Source organism: Procambarus clarkii, chromosome 27 (genome assembly GCF_040958095.1).
Source record: "Procambarus clarkii isolate CNS0578487 chromosome 27, FALCON_Pclarkii_2.0, whole genome shotgun sequence".
Classification (NCBI taxonomy): Eukaryota; Metazoa; Arthropoda; class Malacostraca; order Decapoda; family Cambaridae; genus Procambarus; species Procambarus clarkii.
In genome coordinates, this window is record NC_091176.1 from 5,062,879 (window position 1) to 5,079,680 (window position 16,802).

The 16,802-nt window shown below is 44.9% G+C and overlaps 1 protein-coding gene across 6 annotated transcripts in view; it reads left to right on the forward strand.

Moving 5' to 3' along the window:
* Window positions 1-16,802, forward strand: part of LOC138369274 (REST corepressor 1-like) — a 164,766-nt gene that overhangs the window by 44,029 nt on the left and 103,935 nt on the right. For all 6 annotated transcript variants that reach the window (XM_069332282.1, XM_069332286.1, XM_069332283.1 and 3 more), the window contains one exon: window positions 6,163-6,276. In XM_069332282.1, coding sequence (XP_069188383.1) covers window positions 6,163-6,276 — 114 coding nt within the window. The remainder of the gene's footprint in view (window positions 1-6,162; window positions 6,277-16,802) is intronic.

Below are 16,802 nucleotides of genomic sequence, written 5' to 3' on the forward strand. Positions count from 1 at the left end.
TTCAGTTCCTTGACGCCTACCCGAGCTCTCGTTCGATGTGTACATGGACGCGTCGTCTCTTGGCTGGGGTTTTGTGACCAGTTCTCACCAGGCCGGCCAGGGGCAGTGGGGCCCATATCTGTCGGGCTCACAGCACGGTATGGGAGTTCGTGGCTGTGTGGCTATCGCACCGGAGGGTTCTAGTCGCTTGCAGATCGATGATTCAGCACAATTCGGACTGTTTCCCGGTGGTTCATTGTCTGAACCATGGGGCTTCGATGCGGTCCTTGGCTCTTTGAGGCTGGTCACTTCGGGTGACTCGTCTACTGAATTCTCAGGGTTTGGCTCTCCTAGCGGTTCATGTCAAAGGAGGGGGGGGGGGGGTCCAATGTCCTGGCGGACGGCCTGTCCCGTTTTCTTCCCCTTTCCACGTAATGGACGGTCGATGCCGTCTTCATTTGGCTGTGCCAGACGTTCGGGACTCCAGACGTGGATCTCTTCGCGTCGGCGTGGTCGAGTCGTCTCCCGGTATATGTGACGCCCTTCCCTGACTGCGAGGCCGTCGGGGTCGATGCCTACAGGCAGGACTGGGCGAGGTGGGGTTACCTGTACCTCTTTACCCCGGTTCAGCTGTTGCTCCTGGTCCTGGTTCGCTTGGAGACTTACCAGGGTCGGTTTGTCCTTCTGGCTCCGTGGTGGCTGGCCCAGCCCTGGTTTCAGGTGCTGCTTGCTCGGTGTCCGAACCCGATGGGTCTTCCTGCGGCTCCGCCTCTTTCAGCAGATCGGTCCAGCCCGGTACGAGGCTGGTTCGGTCTTCTCAAGTTTTCACGTCTGTTTTTTTGACTCGAGTTTACCATCACTTGTATGGTGCACAGGTGGCTTTGTTGTTAGTCTCCCACCTGTGTGCTTCATCTCGGCGGCAGTATGAAGTTTCTTGGCAGTCCTTCCGGTTTTTCCTATCACTACGTAGGTATTGTTCGGTCTCTGATAGGGTTATTCTGTCCTTTCTTTCTTGGTTGTTTCAGGACCATCATCTTATGCCTAATACTGTCGCCTCGTATCGTGTGGCGTTGTCGGAGCCGCTTCAGCTTGCTTTAGGTGTTGATGTTACTTCTGCTAAGTTCTTCACCTTCGACCTTCTTCCATGCTGCCTGAGCCATTCTGGTCTTTGGACCGCGTGGTCTCGTTTCTCTCTTCTCTTCGGTTTGTTGTGGCCCCTTCCATTCGGGATTGTTTTTCTACGTCACTTTTCCTTTTGGCATTAGCTTCTGGGGGTTGGGTTGGGGAGCTTCACGCTCTCCTCCAGCGCAGCAGTTTCTGCTCCTTCGGTTCCTGTGGTTATTTTGTTCGCTTGCGGCTGTCTCCTTCTTTTCTAGCGAAGAATGAGATGGCTGCCTTCTGGAGGGGGCCTTTGGTTGTTAATGTTTGGTTGGTCAGGCTGGGGTGCATCATGTGTTGTGTCCAGTTGCGGCTCTCCGCCGTTCTTTGTACGCCACGGCTTTGGTTGCCGGGGAAGCGCTCTGGGTGGACCCAGTTTTCCGTCTTCCCTGTTCCCGGGCTCGGGTCTCTCAGGCTGTCTGCAGGGTTATTAAATGTAGCCAGCCTGCAGTCTATCCCTGGGCCCATGATGTTCGTAAGTTTGCTGCCTTGGCTGCCGTCTTTGGCAACATGTTGTGGGTGGACATTCAGGCCCCGGGGTTTTTGGAGGTCGAACAGGGTCCTGGCCGCTCGCTACCTGTTGAATGTTCCTGGGCCTAGGCGGGCCTGCGTTGCATTGGGTCGGCGATTGCAGCCAGTTGTCTTGACTTCGCATTGAGGAGTGAGGAACAACTGCCTCCCGGGTAAGTCCCTGTTTTTCCTTATTTTTGGGTAGTTAGCTCCGTGGAGCCGACGGGGCTCCCCCCAGAAAACCAGCGTTGAATGTAATGAAACGCCATTTTCTGGGTGAGTCCCGGAGGTTTCCCGGATTCCCTCCCTCCCTCCCTCCAGTCGGCGGTGTTTTTTGCGCTTTTGACAGCCAGCCTAAAAACTGTAGCTGGGGTCGCCAGCGGTTAGGTCTGGGGCTGCCCCTTCCCTCTCCTGGGGAGGGGGAGGGGGAGGTTGCTTAGACGGAGGTGCAGCAACGTGATGATGTCATGCTTGTTTGCTAGTTTTCGTTTGGGGAGTTCTGTCCTCTTGTTCGGTCTTCAGTTGCAATAGTTTTACCAGAATAGGGGTTTGTTTTGGGTTGCCCATCTTTCTGGGTGCCTATCCCGGTCGATGGCAGACATAGAATGCTCCCAATAATAAAGGGGGGGTCTCTATAGGCCATTGCTCCTCGTGTGCCTCTAGAGGAGGCCAGGTTCTGGCTTTTGGTCCCTGGTAGGCAAGAGCTCCATGCATTGACTGATGCCACAAAGTTATACACGCCCATTCAGCCTGGATAGCTCCGGGGAGCCTCTGGGACTCGCCTAGAAAATTGCGTTTCATTACATTCAACACTGGTTTTTTAGAACTGTGAAGTCAGAGTATTATACAGTAAAACAAAGTGGAGGTTGGTTAGTTATTGTTACAGTTCAACTATGGGACTGAGCATGAAATAGGATTAAAAAAAATTGTAGTTATTGCCCTCACTCCAGAGTGCCTATCAAATAATATTGCATAAAAGAAAAATAAGGCTTCTGTAATCAACAAAGAAATATTGATTTTCCACAGTTTTTGAAATCTTGACAGTTTTGCTGCATTGATCATCTTCAATAGAAACTACCTCTTCACATCTTTCTACCATTACACTTTAACCACTGTACTGCACACGTGATATTATGGGGAAAGGGGGGGGGGTGCATGCACCTATATATCATGTTTGTTAGTATATCACAAGATTCAAAAGACGCATGCCGTAGGTTGGGTACTAGTTGAAGGCCCAAGGCTTATAGTGTGCATCCGCCATTTTGTAAAAAAAAATTCCTAATATGTCCCACGGTCATAGTTAGGCTCAGTTTCACGTGAGCCACTATGGCTGGTGCACATGCTTTGACCTCCTGTTCTCCCTTGGGTCATGTGGTTGAAAAACCAGTATGTGAAGACGAAATGATGAAGAGGAACATGATGGTGATGTTGACGACCCAAAGCCCAGTAAAGGCCTGACGCAAGTATTGGATACGAGTGATACTGACACGGATGATGAGGATACAGGGAGTGTGTGTACTGTACACAGCTCTCGCCAGCCCTGTTGTGGCATTGGAGGCCAGCACTCCTGCCATTATCATCACCACCTGTGCCATCTGTCATTCCTGAACAATGTGATAGTGTAGGAGATAAGTCTTTTTCTGAGTTCAGTGACATTAGTTCTGATGCGAGCAGCATAGATGAACCGAGTGTTAGCGGGTATCGTGGTGGTTTTACCAGACCAAGATTTGCCGTCTCAGTAAATCTCTCAGCCAAGCACCGGCAGGTTGTCACCCATGAGGACACTGACAACAGTGTGGCCTCCACTTCAACTTTTCATGGTCAGCTTCCTATACAATCTAGAAGAGCTTCATCTTTTTGCCAATGGAGTTTTATTACAAGAAAACGGAGCTGTGGTGTTGGCGCAGTACATGGGTGGACTTGTGTGGGAAATTTGTGACAATTTTGTACCCGAAATACCTACATTTGATGATACAGAGTTGGTGTTATACCCACTTTCCTGCATACTGGTGACAATATGAATGAGTGAATATTTTATGGTTTATATTGATGAGCCATACCTGAAATATTTTGAGGAAACCAACAGGTATGCAGTGTAACTCATTGCATATGGCCTATTACAAGCTTCACGTATGACACGTTGGAAAAGGACAACTGTGGCTGAAATGTATGTGTTTCTTGCCTTGTGCATGATGATGAAACATGTCATGAAACATGTCATGCAGGATTATCGGAATAAAGACAGTATTCTTCTAACCCCAGTTTTCAACAAGTGCACGTCACAAAACAGGTTCGTGTGCAGTGCTAATGTGGACTGAAATGATTGCCTCTTGGAAAGTGACAAAAGTATTCAATGATGTGAGAGGAAAGTTCCAAGATCACTTTGTATCAAGACAGAATGTAGTAATTGATGAATCGCTAGCTCTTTTCAAAGGACTTCTTGCTTTCAAGCAGTATACCCCATTGAAACGACAGAGATTTGCACTGAAATTCTTTGTATTGTGTGATTGTGAAACAGAAATGGTGATTGATATATTATTTTCCAGTACCGATGTAAACATTCTCACCTAACTACTGCACTGTGCCACCTGACCTGACACGGGCTATGAGCAGTGCACAACCCAACTCGTAAGCGATGCTAGGATATTGAAAGAGCCAAAATGGGTGTATGGTAAGTTGGGTACGAGATGGACGCCTGATACATCCAGTGAGTGGCAGTCATCTGGAAAAAATTCCCAACATTCCCCAGGGCTGCGTATTGCCCAAGTTCTGAGTGAGCAACCATGGCTGGCACATGCGCCTCTGACTCCCAATTTCTTGTTGGACTCGACGTCTGGTGTTTTTTACTCTGGTTTATCAAACCTTGTATGGTGTGCAGGTGGCTTTGTTATTGGTCTCCCACCTACGTGCTTTGTCTCAGCGGCAGTATGAAGTTTCCTGGCGGTCCTTCCGGTTTTTCCTATCTCTGCGTCGGTATTCTTCGGTCTCTGACAGAGTTGTGCTGTCCTTTCTCTCTTGGCTGTTTCAGGACCGTCATCTTATGCCGAATACAATTGCCTTGTATCATGCGGCGTTGGCGGAGCCGCTTCAGCTTACTTTCGGTGTTGATGTTACTTCTGCCCCGTTTCGCAAGCTGTCTCGTGCGTTGTTTCACTTCCGGCCTTCTCCTGCGCCGCTTGAGCCGTCTTGGTCCTTGGACCGCGTACTCTCGTTTCTCTCTTCTCCTCAGTTTGTTGTGGCCCCATCCGTTCGGGATTGTTTTTCTAAAGCTCTTTTCCTTTTGGCATTGGCCTCTGGCGGTCGGGTTGGAGAGCTTCATGCTCTCCTCTGGCGCAGAGGTTTCTGCTTTTTTGGTTCTGGTGGTCGTTTTATTTGCTTGCAGCCGTCTTCCCTCTTTTCTGGCGAAGAATGAGACAGCTTCGTTCCGGTGGGGGCCGTGGGTAGTTGATGCTTGGTTGGTCAGGCCGGGGGTGCATCATGTGTTGTGTCCAGTTGCAGCTCTCCGCCGTTATTTGTGCGCCACGGCTTCGTTTGCCGGGGATGAGCTCTGGGTTGATCCGGTTTCTCTTCCCGGTTCCCGGGCTCAGGTCTCTCAGGTCATCCGCAGGGTTATTATGTGTAGGCAGCCTGCGTTTTTTCCCCGGGCCCACGACATTCGTAAATTTGCTGCCTTGGCTGCCGTCTTTGCCAACATGTCTTGGATGGACATTCGGGCCCGGGGTTTTTGGAGATTGAACAGGGTCCTGACTGCTTGCTACCTGGTGAATGTTCCTGGGCCTAGGTGGGCCTGCGTTGCATTGGGTCGGTGGTTGCAGCCAGTTGTCTCGACTTCGCGTTGAGGAGTGAGGACGGACCGCCTCCCGGGTAAGTCCCTGTTTTTTCCATATCTTTGGGTAGTTAACTCCAGGGAGCCTCCGGGACTCGCCCAGAAAATGACTTTTCATTGCATTCAACGCTGGTTTTTTTATTAGTGGACAGTAAACATTTAGTGACACGAATTTCACAGTTCCTTGTAACCTTACGAATGTCCTATTTTGTAAATATTGTCAAATACACACACATGGACATGAGATAACATTAAAAGTAAATTAGGAAACAATGAAAATGCATTGAAAAGATTGAACGCAAATATATTTGTGGCAACTTTGAGTGTTGAACGACCCGTGCGAGCACTTCAGCAAGTTATCGGTCAAGTCACCCCAGCCTTGACGTCATCGGCCATCCTCTCTGCTGTACCAAAAGTAAGTGCTTGTTTTCATTGATTAATATATTTATGTGCTCAGAGCACAGATTTTTAACAATATAAGAAGAAAACAATTGGGAGAATAAGTTCTTCCTGTACACCAGGGCCTTGTTAAATTTAATAGTGGTGCAGTGCAGTGGTTAATAAATTTATGTGTAACACATGTTTTAACAATTAAAATTTTTCTATAACATTGGCCTTGAATATCTGACACTAGTACTATACTTTTAAGGAAAATATTTAATGTTTCATTTGTTTACATTATTTTTCAGTTACCTGATAAGTCCATAGCACAGTTGGTGAAATATTACTACCTGTGGAAAAAAACTCGTCAACGAAGCTCATTAATTGACAGACATGCTCGCAAACACACTGCCAAACTCCAGGTACTGGACAAGTTATATTATACGTGTACTGTGCATATATTTTGTGATTGTTGTACATTAGTTCAAGTACAGTATACTGTAGTTATATATTGGATATACTGTATGGCTAGATTGCTTGTTGTATTTTTTGTAAGAGTAATATGTTGGCTGCACAGTATTTTGATGGTATTTTTATAAAGCAAGCTACAGTACTACTAGGCCCCAAGTTGTGTTGGGTATCTATATAAAAATGATATTATATATACTGTACAATGTTATGTTTTATATTTACTGGTGTTTAATTGGTTGTGTTTTCTTCACAATTTTGTAGTGCCAATTAGTGATAGAAAGCATGTATATGATGATAGAGAATCTTGCATTTTTCTGGGGATAGGCCCTTGTGGCTCCCTAAAGCTACCATCTCCGATGTAGGTGCCATCAATCGCAGAGTTCTCTGGCCTAACAGGGACCCAGAGCCAGAACAAAGTCACTTTGGTATGCTTATAACGTTCTCAGCATCATCAAAACAATACACTCAGTTCGGGGGATGACGCTCTCGGCGTCGTGCATTCATTTTTGTTTATTGTTATTAAGTATAAACATTGTGAGTGAAAGAGTTTTATCATTGGGTTGTGTGTTCACTGGCAATGCCCGGCCTACCTTTCAGTGCAATGCGGGTGGCCTGCTGGGCATGCGAAAGTGTCAAGTTATTCATTTATGCAACCACGCCTAGTCAGGGACTGGGCCGCGGGGACGTTGAGCCCCAAAATCAATGCAAGGTAACCAGTGAAGACACCCAGAAAGTCAGTGAGTTAAAACAAACCACATCTGGCTGCCTCTTGAGACCTGCAGTCATGAAAATGGTCATGCAACTCCCCAAACTGTATAACCAGACAATAAAAAATGTTATAAACCAATGCCTGCTCTTTTGTCCCACCCTCCCCCTCGCATGGGGGGGAGGAGGGGGCAGATCACGGCTCACAAGTTGCTCCACCATCATTTCTCTTTTGATGTGTGTTGAGATTGCCATTGTCACTCTGGCTTCAGTGTCTTCTTGGGTTTTCTAATGGAAATGCATTAGGAAGTGATGTGGTGGAGGCTGACTCCATACACAGCTTTAAATGTAGATATGATAGAGCCCAGTAGGCGCAGGAACCTGTACATTAGTTGATTGACCGTTGAGAGGCGGGACCAAAGAGCCAGAGTTCAACCACACACACACACACACACACACACACACACACACACACACACACACTTATGGGGGCCTCGTAGCCTGGTGGATAGCGCGCAGGACTCGTAATTCTGTGGCGCGGGTTCGATTCCCGCACAAGGCAGAAACAAATGGGCAAAGTTTCTTTCACCCTAAGTGCCCCTGTTACCTAGCAGTAAATAGGTACCTGGGAGTTAGTCAGCTGTCATGGGCTGCTTCCTGGGGTGTGTGTGTGTGTGTGGTGTGAGAAAAAAAAAAAAAAAAAAAAGTAGTTAGTAAACAGTTGATTGACAGTTGAGAGGCGGGCCGAAAGAGCAAAGCTCAACCCCCGTAAAAAAAAAAAAAACACAACTAGTAAACACACACACACACACACACACACACACACACACACACACACACACACACACACACACACACACACACAGAAAGGAGAAAAACAACAGTAAAGGAACAGGTTATGAGATTAAGGATAGGGGCGGAACGATTCACTACAAATGACAAGGAAGTGTGTGAGGAATTGAATAAGAAATTCCAGGAGGTCTTCACCTTAGAGCAAGGAGAAATTCCAGAGGTAAGTGAGGGAATAGCTAACCAGGAACCACTGGAAGAGTTTGAGATTACCAGTGGGGAAGTAAGGAAGTGTTTACTAGAGTTGGACGTGACGAAGGCTATAGGCCCAGATGGAATCTCCCCTTGGGTTCTAAAGGAAGGAGCAAGAGAACTGAGCCTACCACTCTCCATAGTGTATAACAAATCACTGGCAACAGGGGAACTGCCAGATATTTGGAAAGCAGCTAACGTAGTCCCGATATACAAGAAAGGGGATAGACAGGAGGCACTGAACTACAGGCCAGTGTCCCTAACCTGCATACCATGCAAGCTGATGGAGAAGATTGTGCGAAAAAAACTAGTGGAGCATCTGGAGCGAAGGAACTTTGTAACACAACATCAACATGGGTTCAGGGATGGCAGGTCCTGCCTCACAGGGTTACTTGAATTCTACGACCAGGCAATAAAAATAAGGCAAGAAAGAGAAGGGTGGGCAGACTGCATATTTTTGGATTGTCAGAAAGCCTTTGATACAGTGCCACACAAGAGGCTAGTGCGAAAGTTGGAGATGCAGGCTGGAGTGAGAGGGAAGGTACTCTGGTGGATAGAGGAGTACCTAAGCAACAGGAGACAACGAGTCTGTGTGAGGGGTGAGGTCTCAGATTGGCGAGACGTCACAAGTGGAGTTCCGCAGGGGTCAGTCCTTGGACCTATACTGTTTCTGGTATATGTAAATGATCTCCCAGAGGGTATAGGTTCGTTCCTCTCAATGTTTGCCGACGATGCAAAAATTATGAGGAGGATTGAAACAGAGGATGATAGTAGGAGGCTACAAGATGACCTGGATAGACTGAGTGAATGGTCCAACAAATGGCTGTTGAAGTTCAACCCGAGTAAATGCAAAGTAATGAAACTAGGCAGTGGAAACAGGAGGCCAGGCACAGGATACAGAATAGGAGATGAAGTACTTAATGAAACAGACAGAGAGAAAGATCTAGGAGTTGATATCACACCAAACCTGTCTCCTGAAGCCCACATAAAGAGAATAACGTCTGCGGCATATGCGAGGCTGGCTAACATCAGAACGGCGTTCAGGAACCTGTGTAAGGAATCATTCAGAATCTTGTACACCACATATGTAAGACCAATCCTGGAGTATGCGGCCCCAGCATGGAGCCCGTACCTTGTCAAGCACAAGACGAAGCTGGAAAAAGTCCAAAGGTATGCTACTAGACTAGTCCCAGAACTAAGAGGCATGAGTTATGAGGAAAGGCTGCGGGAAATGCACCTTACGACACTGGAAGACAGAAGAGTAAGGGGGGACATGATCACAACCTACAAAATCCTCAGGGGAATCGACCGGGTAAACAAGGATGAACTATTCAACACTGGTGGGACGCGAACAAGGGGACACAGGTGGAAGCTGAGTACCCAAATGAGCCACAGAGACGTTAGAAAGAACTTTTTCAGTGTCAGAGTAGTTAGTAAATGGAATGCATTAGGAAGTGATGTGGTGGAGGCTGACTCCATACACAGTTTCAAATGTAGATATGATAGAGCCCAATAGGCTCAGGAATCTGTACACCAGTTGATTGACGGTTGAGAGGCGGGACCAAAGAGCCAGAGCTCAACCCCCGCAAGTACAATTAGGTGAGTACACACACACACACACAAACACACACACACACACACACGAGTGTTCAAGAACAAGAGGTCATAGATTTAAACTAGCTAAACACAGATGCCGAAGAAATATAAGAAAATTCACCTTCGCAAATAGAGTGGTAGACGGTTGGAACAAGTTAAGTGAGAAGGTGGTGGAGGCCAAGACCGTCAGTAGTTTCAAAGCGTTATATGACAAAGAGTGCTGGGAAGACGGGACACCACGAGCGTAGCTCTCATCCTGTAACTACACTTAGGTAATTACACTTAGGTAATTACACACACACACACACACACACACACACACACACACACACACACACACACACACACACACACACACACACACACACACACACACACACACACACACACACACATATCAAAGATGGCCGCCGCCACCACCCCCACTGAGAAGGTAGACACACCATCAGATGATGGTTTCAAAGGATTCTCAACACAAGATATAAGGAAAGGAGGTGTTCTTGGCAGGTTAGAGATAATTGAGGACATGCAAAAGAAGTATGAAGAAAAAGTGCTTAAATTAGAAGAGGACAATGGAGCTCTTTGGAGTGAGCTTTGCACTCTAAAAGGGAGTATGCTTCAACAAGGTAAGATTATTACTGCATTAACAGACAAGGTAACAAATCAGGAGGAGCAAATCAAGGAACTAGTGAAAGAAAATGAGGCATGGAAAGTGAAGTGTGGTGACTTTGAAGAAATAAACAAGAAGATAGACTCATATGGTGAACAACTCCAAGCAAGCCTAAGGGCTAACATAGAGTTAGGTAAGGATCTCCAACTGGAAACTTCACTGACAACTCACATAGAGGAGGTGAATAAAGAACTAGAAAAGTATAAAGAAGAAATAAAAGCGACATATGCTCAAGTTGTAAAAGAGAAAGAGACTATCAAAGAAGTGTGTTCGGAAGTCAAAACCAGAAATGACCAACAAGAAGCAGAAATTAGGCAAGCAATTAGGAAAGAACTGGTTACCAACAGTAAACTGGTACAAAACACTGCAGATAGAACTAAGTCCATAATCATTTTTGGATGTTTAGAGAAGGAAATTTCATCTAGGGTGGACCGAGCGGCAGAAGAGATGAAAATCATAGAGAAAATAGTAGGTTTAGGAGAAGGCTCAAAGGAAAATGTCAGTGATTTTAGAAGAATAGGAAAATATGAGAAAGAAAAGAACCGCCCCTTAACCCTTAAAGTGCGCATCACTTCATATGAAGTGTAAATCGTTTTACCAGTCAACTGCGCTTCACTTCATATGAAGTGTATGGGTACCGCGCACGATTTGAATGGCCCGCGGTGTAGCTGGGGGTCCCATACGCTGCCCAGGGGCTCTAGTAAACAGCGGCCATTTTGAAAAAAAATCCAGCTCACGCTCCGATGGCATGGGAGGCCTCAGTTTAGCGAGAGTCACCATGGCGAGCGCACGGTCAAACGCCTCACGAGCACGCATCACTCAGTCCCTCACCCCAGAGCAAATAGCCCACGAATTATTCTCTGAAGGTGAAGAAAGTGTGTTTGACGATTCAGACAACGATGAGGATTATACACAGTTGTCGGGAGATAGTAGCAGCAGCAGTGAAAGTGAGAATGACCGCCATGCCATGGCGAGGCCTATACGATCTCCCATGCCTCCTCGCCCATTTTCTACCCCAATTCTACCACGACCTCACAGTTCCTGTGGATATTTTCTGTTTGAGGGTGACGAGTCAGAGGGAGGTGACTCCTTTTCTGGGTTTAGTGACTCAGATCAAAGTTTTATTGAGCCTGTGGCTGGTACCAGTGGTGTAACTGGGCGAGAAATTGTCGCGCCAGCAGCATCTCGCCCAGCCAAGCGCCACCGCATAGCACCACATGAGGGACCAAGACCCTCGTGTTCACGTGCACCCACCTCACGTGCACGTAGCCGCCGTGCTTCTCGCAGACGGTATTCAGCTCTTGGTCGCCGGTATGCATCGCTTCCTCGCCGTCTTTCCTCTGCATCTCGCAGGACGCCTGGTGTACTTGAGTGGAGTGATGGTGACGATTTTATTCCTAATATTCCTCACTTTGACGATAAAGATGTAGGGATTACAAACCTTTTCCCTAATCAAGGTGAGGACATGGCTGAGATGGAATATTTTACAGCATTCTATGATGAACCACTCATGGAATACATTGTACACCAAACGAACCTGCATGCTGCTTACCTGATTGAGAGGGAAATCACAGAATTTTCACGACTGCAGCGTTGGAAAAATACCACAGTGGCGGAAATGTATGTGTTTTTGGCACTCTGTTTGTTGATGAAGCACTGTCACAAACATGCAATAAATGACTATTGGAGCAAGGACAAGACAATACCAACACCTTTATTCGGGAAATATATGTCACGAGACAGGTTTCAGATACTCCTCAGGTGTCTACATTTTGGAAGTGTTCAGGACCGAACACCTGATGATAGACTGTGGCGAGTGAGGCACTACATGAACGATGTTATTGGAAAATTCAGAGATTTTTACGTACCAGCACAGAAGCTGGTGGTTGATGAATCTCTCATACTTTTCAAGGGACGTGTTCCATTCAAACAGTACATTCCCTCAAAACGAAACCGATTTGGCCTGAAATTTTTTGTTCTTTGTGATTGTGAGACAGGATACGTGTTACACATGATTCTGTACTCGGCTAGTGATGTAGACATTCCCGGTAACGACGAACATGGATTCTCGGGGAGTGTAGTGAAGACCATCATGGCTCCGTGGATGAACAAGGGACACATTTTATACACAGATAAATACTATACAAGTCCCTTGCTAGCTCGGTTCTTGCTAGAAAATAGAACCGGATTGGTTGGTACAGTAAAGCCACAACGAAGGGAAATGCCTGTGTTTGACAACGACATTGCAGTTGGTGAGTGTCAGAGAAGGAAAAGTGATAACATTCTGTCAGTTCGGTGGAAAGACAAAAGAGAGGTGAACTTGTTGACAACAATTCATGATGGAACAATGGTGAACAGTGGGAAAGTGAGCCATAAAACAAACGCACCACTATATAAGCCAGACTGTGTTTTAGACTATAATATCAACATGCGGTTGATTGATAAATCAGACATGATGATTGGCACTGCAGAGTGTGTGCGGAAGACATGTAGGTGGACGAAAAAAGTGTTCTTCCATCTTGTGGACATGAGCATGCTGAACTGTTTCAACATGTACCTTGTGAGAACTGGACGTAAGCCCACTTTCCGTGACTTTGTATTTGATGCTGCAATACAGTTATTAGGAAAGTTTGCAAAAGATGTCCCAGGTATTCAGCGGCCCATCATAAACCCACTGTTGCAGCATGCTGGTACTCCACGCCTCGCTCACACTGAAGGCTTCCTAGCACACAAACTTAAGTATTTGCCACCTGGTGTGAAGCGTGCAATAGCCCAACGTGATTGCTTGGTGTGTAAAACAACGACACGTAGAGACAAGAAACGGAAGCTTGTGCAAACATGGTGTGAAACGTGTGGTATCCCATTATGTGCTGTTGACTGCTTCAATGACTACCACAGTCTAGAAATCTTCTAAGTGTGCTTCAAAGTGTGTATAGCGTGTGCGAGTGTGTAAATATGTAAACATATAAGCAGAACATATAATATAATAGACTGTAATGACATATTATATTGCCGTAATTGAAAACATTTGTGTGCGCCTGTGTATACTCAAATATGCAACAATTATTGATACAAAATATGTTCAAACAGTATTTGAAACACAATTAGTGAAAAAAATTAGATAAAATGCGCTTAGACATTGTAAATAAATAGCGCGAAAATATATTTGTGGCAACTCTGGCTGTTTGAGGACCGCGCGCAACATCTCCCGGGCGTGTACTGCATGAGCGACCATGCAGATTGTGACGTCATCGCAGAGCTTCTCGGCTCTATTGCAACAAAAGTAAGTACAATAGAATTTTTTTTTTATTTTTCCCGTGATCAGTGAACAGAACTTAACAGATTAGCAAAAAAAAAAAATTGTTTTTTTTCAAAATGACATGCGCCTGTGTGGATAGCAGGATATTAGACCCCGAGCATGTTAAGGGTTAAGGGTGACCTTTAATGGAGTGAAAAACATGATGGAAGTGCTAAGAAATGCCAGGAAACTGCAGAGTGATGAGGTTGGCAAATCTTGGTCAATAAGACAAGACCTCTCCAAGGAAGACAGAGAAAAGCTGAAAATGAACTTAATTGAGGCAAAACGGCTAAATGGGGATAGAAATGAAGAAGACAGAAATTCTTTTTTTTACAAAGTGACAGGGACTGGAAAGCTTGTGAAATGGTACATAAAAACAAAGCAACAAGATCAGTAGTGGAAGGGGGAGTAAAGAGCAAAGGAAAAGGGAACATGTTCCTGAAAATTGTATATACCAACATAGATGGAGTGAGGTCAAAAACTTTGGAGTTGCAAGATATAATCCAGCTTAGGGTCCCAGATATTGTTGCATTATCAGAAACGAAACTTGAAGGAAATATAATAAATGAAGTCATATTCCCAAGAGGCTACTCAGTTTGGAGACGTGACAGGAAAACTAGGAAGGGAGGAGGAGTGGCTGTACTGGTGAAAAAACACCTGAAGGTAAAGAGTTAATATTTGAAAACCCTCGAGATATTGACATAATGGCATTGCAGGTCTGGAATCAGGATGATAACCTGATAATTGTAAATACCTACAGCCCACCAGCAAGCAACACGTGGACAAAGGAAGAACTGGATGACAAACGAGAGGGCCTCATAATGGTCATGAGAGATATTATTGTACAAGCAGATAAAGATAAATCACGACTGTTGATACTGGGGGACTTCAACTTTAGAGCAATAGACTGGGAGGCCTATGAAGCAAGAACGGAGGACTTTTGGACATGCAGATTTGTGAACCTCATTCTGGAGACATTCTTGTATCAACACATAAAGCAAGCCACAAGAATGAGGGAAGGAGATATACCGTCAGTACTGGATCTAGTATTCACCAGGAAAGAAGAAGAGATTTTTGACATCCAGTACCTTCCTCCCTTGGGAAAGAGTGATCACGTCCTGTTAGACATTAAATATGCTTTAAGATATCATCTAGAAGAAAATGGGGACATTGAAACAGTTGATAAACTCGATTTAAAGAGAGGCAACTATGGGGAACTTCGAAATTTTTTTAATGAGTGTAATTGGACAGAATTGTTGCTAGGCAGGGAAGTAAATGAAATGTATGCCAAATTTTTAAAACTATACGAGGAAGGCACACAAACATTCATACCAAAACAGAGATGCAGGACCAGAAAACAGGATTGGTTCGACAGAAATTGTGAGAGGGCAAGAGACCAAAAGACACAAAAATGGAATCAGTATAGGAAGAGGCCAAACCCCCAAACATACCAGCGATACAAAGATGCGAGAAACAATTATACAGCAGTAAGGAGAGAGGCAGAAAGAAATTTTGAAAAAGGGATAGCAGATAAATGTAAAACAGAACCGGGCCTATTCTACAAATTCATAAACAACAAATTGCAGGTAAAGGATAATATCCAGAGGTTGGAAATGGGAAACAGATTCACGGAAAATGAAAAGGAAATGTGTGAAACATTAAATGAAAAGTTCCAAAGTGTGTTTGTACAAAATGAAATCTTCAGAGAACCAGACACAATAAGAATTCCAGAGAACAACATAGAGCGGATAGAGGTGTCTAGAGATGAAGTGGAAAATATGCTAAAGGAGCTCGGGAAGAACAAAGCAGCTGGCCCAGATGGCGTTTCACCATGGGTTCTGAGAGAATGTGCATCTGAGCTCAGCATTCCACTTCACCTGATCTTTCAGGCATCCCTGTGTACAGGAATCGTAGCAGACGTGTGGAAACAGGCTAACATAGTTCCAATCTACAAAAGTGGCAGCAGGGAAGACCCCCTCAATTATAGACCTGTATCATTGACAAGTGTAATAGTGAAAGTATTGGAAAAGCTAATCAAAACTAAATGGGTAGAACACCTGGAGAGAAATGATATAATATCAGACAGACAGTATGGTTTTCGATCAGGAAGATCCTGTGTATCGAATTTACTCAGTTTCTATGATCGGGCCACAGAGATATTACAGGAAAGAGATGGCTGGGTTGACTGCATCTATCTGGACCTAAAAAAGGCTTTCGACAGAGTTCCACATAAGAGGTTGTTCTGGAAACTGGAAAATATTGGAGGGGTGACAGGTAAGCTTCTATCATGGATGAAAAATTTTCTGACTGATAGAAAAATGAGGGCAGTAATCAGAGGCAATGTATCGGAATGGAGAAATGTCACAAGTGGAGTACCACAGGGTTCAGTTCTTGCACCAGTGATGTTTATTGTGTACATAAATGATCTACCAGTTGGTATACAGAATTATATGAACATGTTTGCTGATGATGCTAAGATAATAGGAAGGATAAGAAATTTAGATGATTGTCATGCCCTTCAAGAAGACCTGGACAAAATAAGTATATGGAGCACCACTTGGCAAATGGAATTTAATGTTAATAAATGTCATGTTATGGAATGTGGAATAGGAGAACATAGACCCCACACAACCTATATATTATGTGAGAAATCTTTAAAGAATTCTGATAAAGAAAGAGATCTAGGAGTGGTTCTAGATAGAAAACTATCACCTGAGGACCACATTAAGAATATTGTGCAAGGAGCCTATGCAATGCTTTCTAACTTCAGAATTGCATTTAAATACATGGATGGCGATATACTAAAGAAATTGTTCATGACTTTTGTTAGGCCAAAGCTAGAATATGCAGCTGTTGTGTGGTGCCCATATCTTAAGAAGCACATCAACAAACTGGAAAAGGTGCAAAGACATGCTACTAAGTGGCTCCCAGAACTGAAGGGCAAGAGCTACGAGGAGAGGTTAGAAGCATTAAATATGCCAAAACTAGAAGACAGAAGAAAAAGAGGTGATATGATCACTACGTACAAAATAGTAACAGGAATTGATAAAATCGACAGGGAAGACTTCCTGAGACCTGGAACTTCAAGAACAAGAGGCCATAGATTTAAACTAGCTAAACACAGATGCCGAAGAAATATAAGAAAATTCACCTTCGCAAATAGAGTG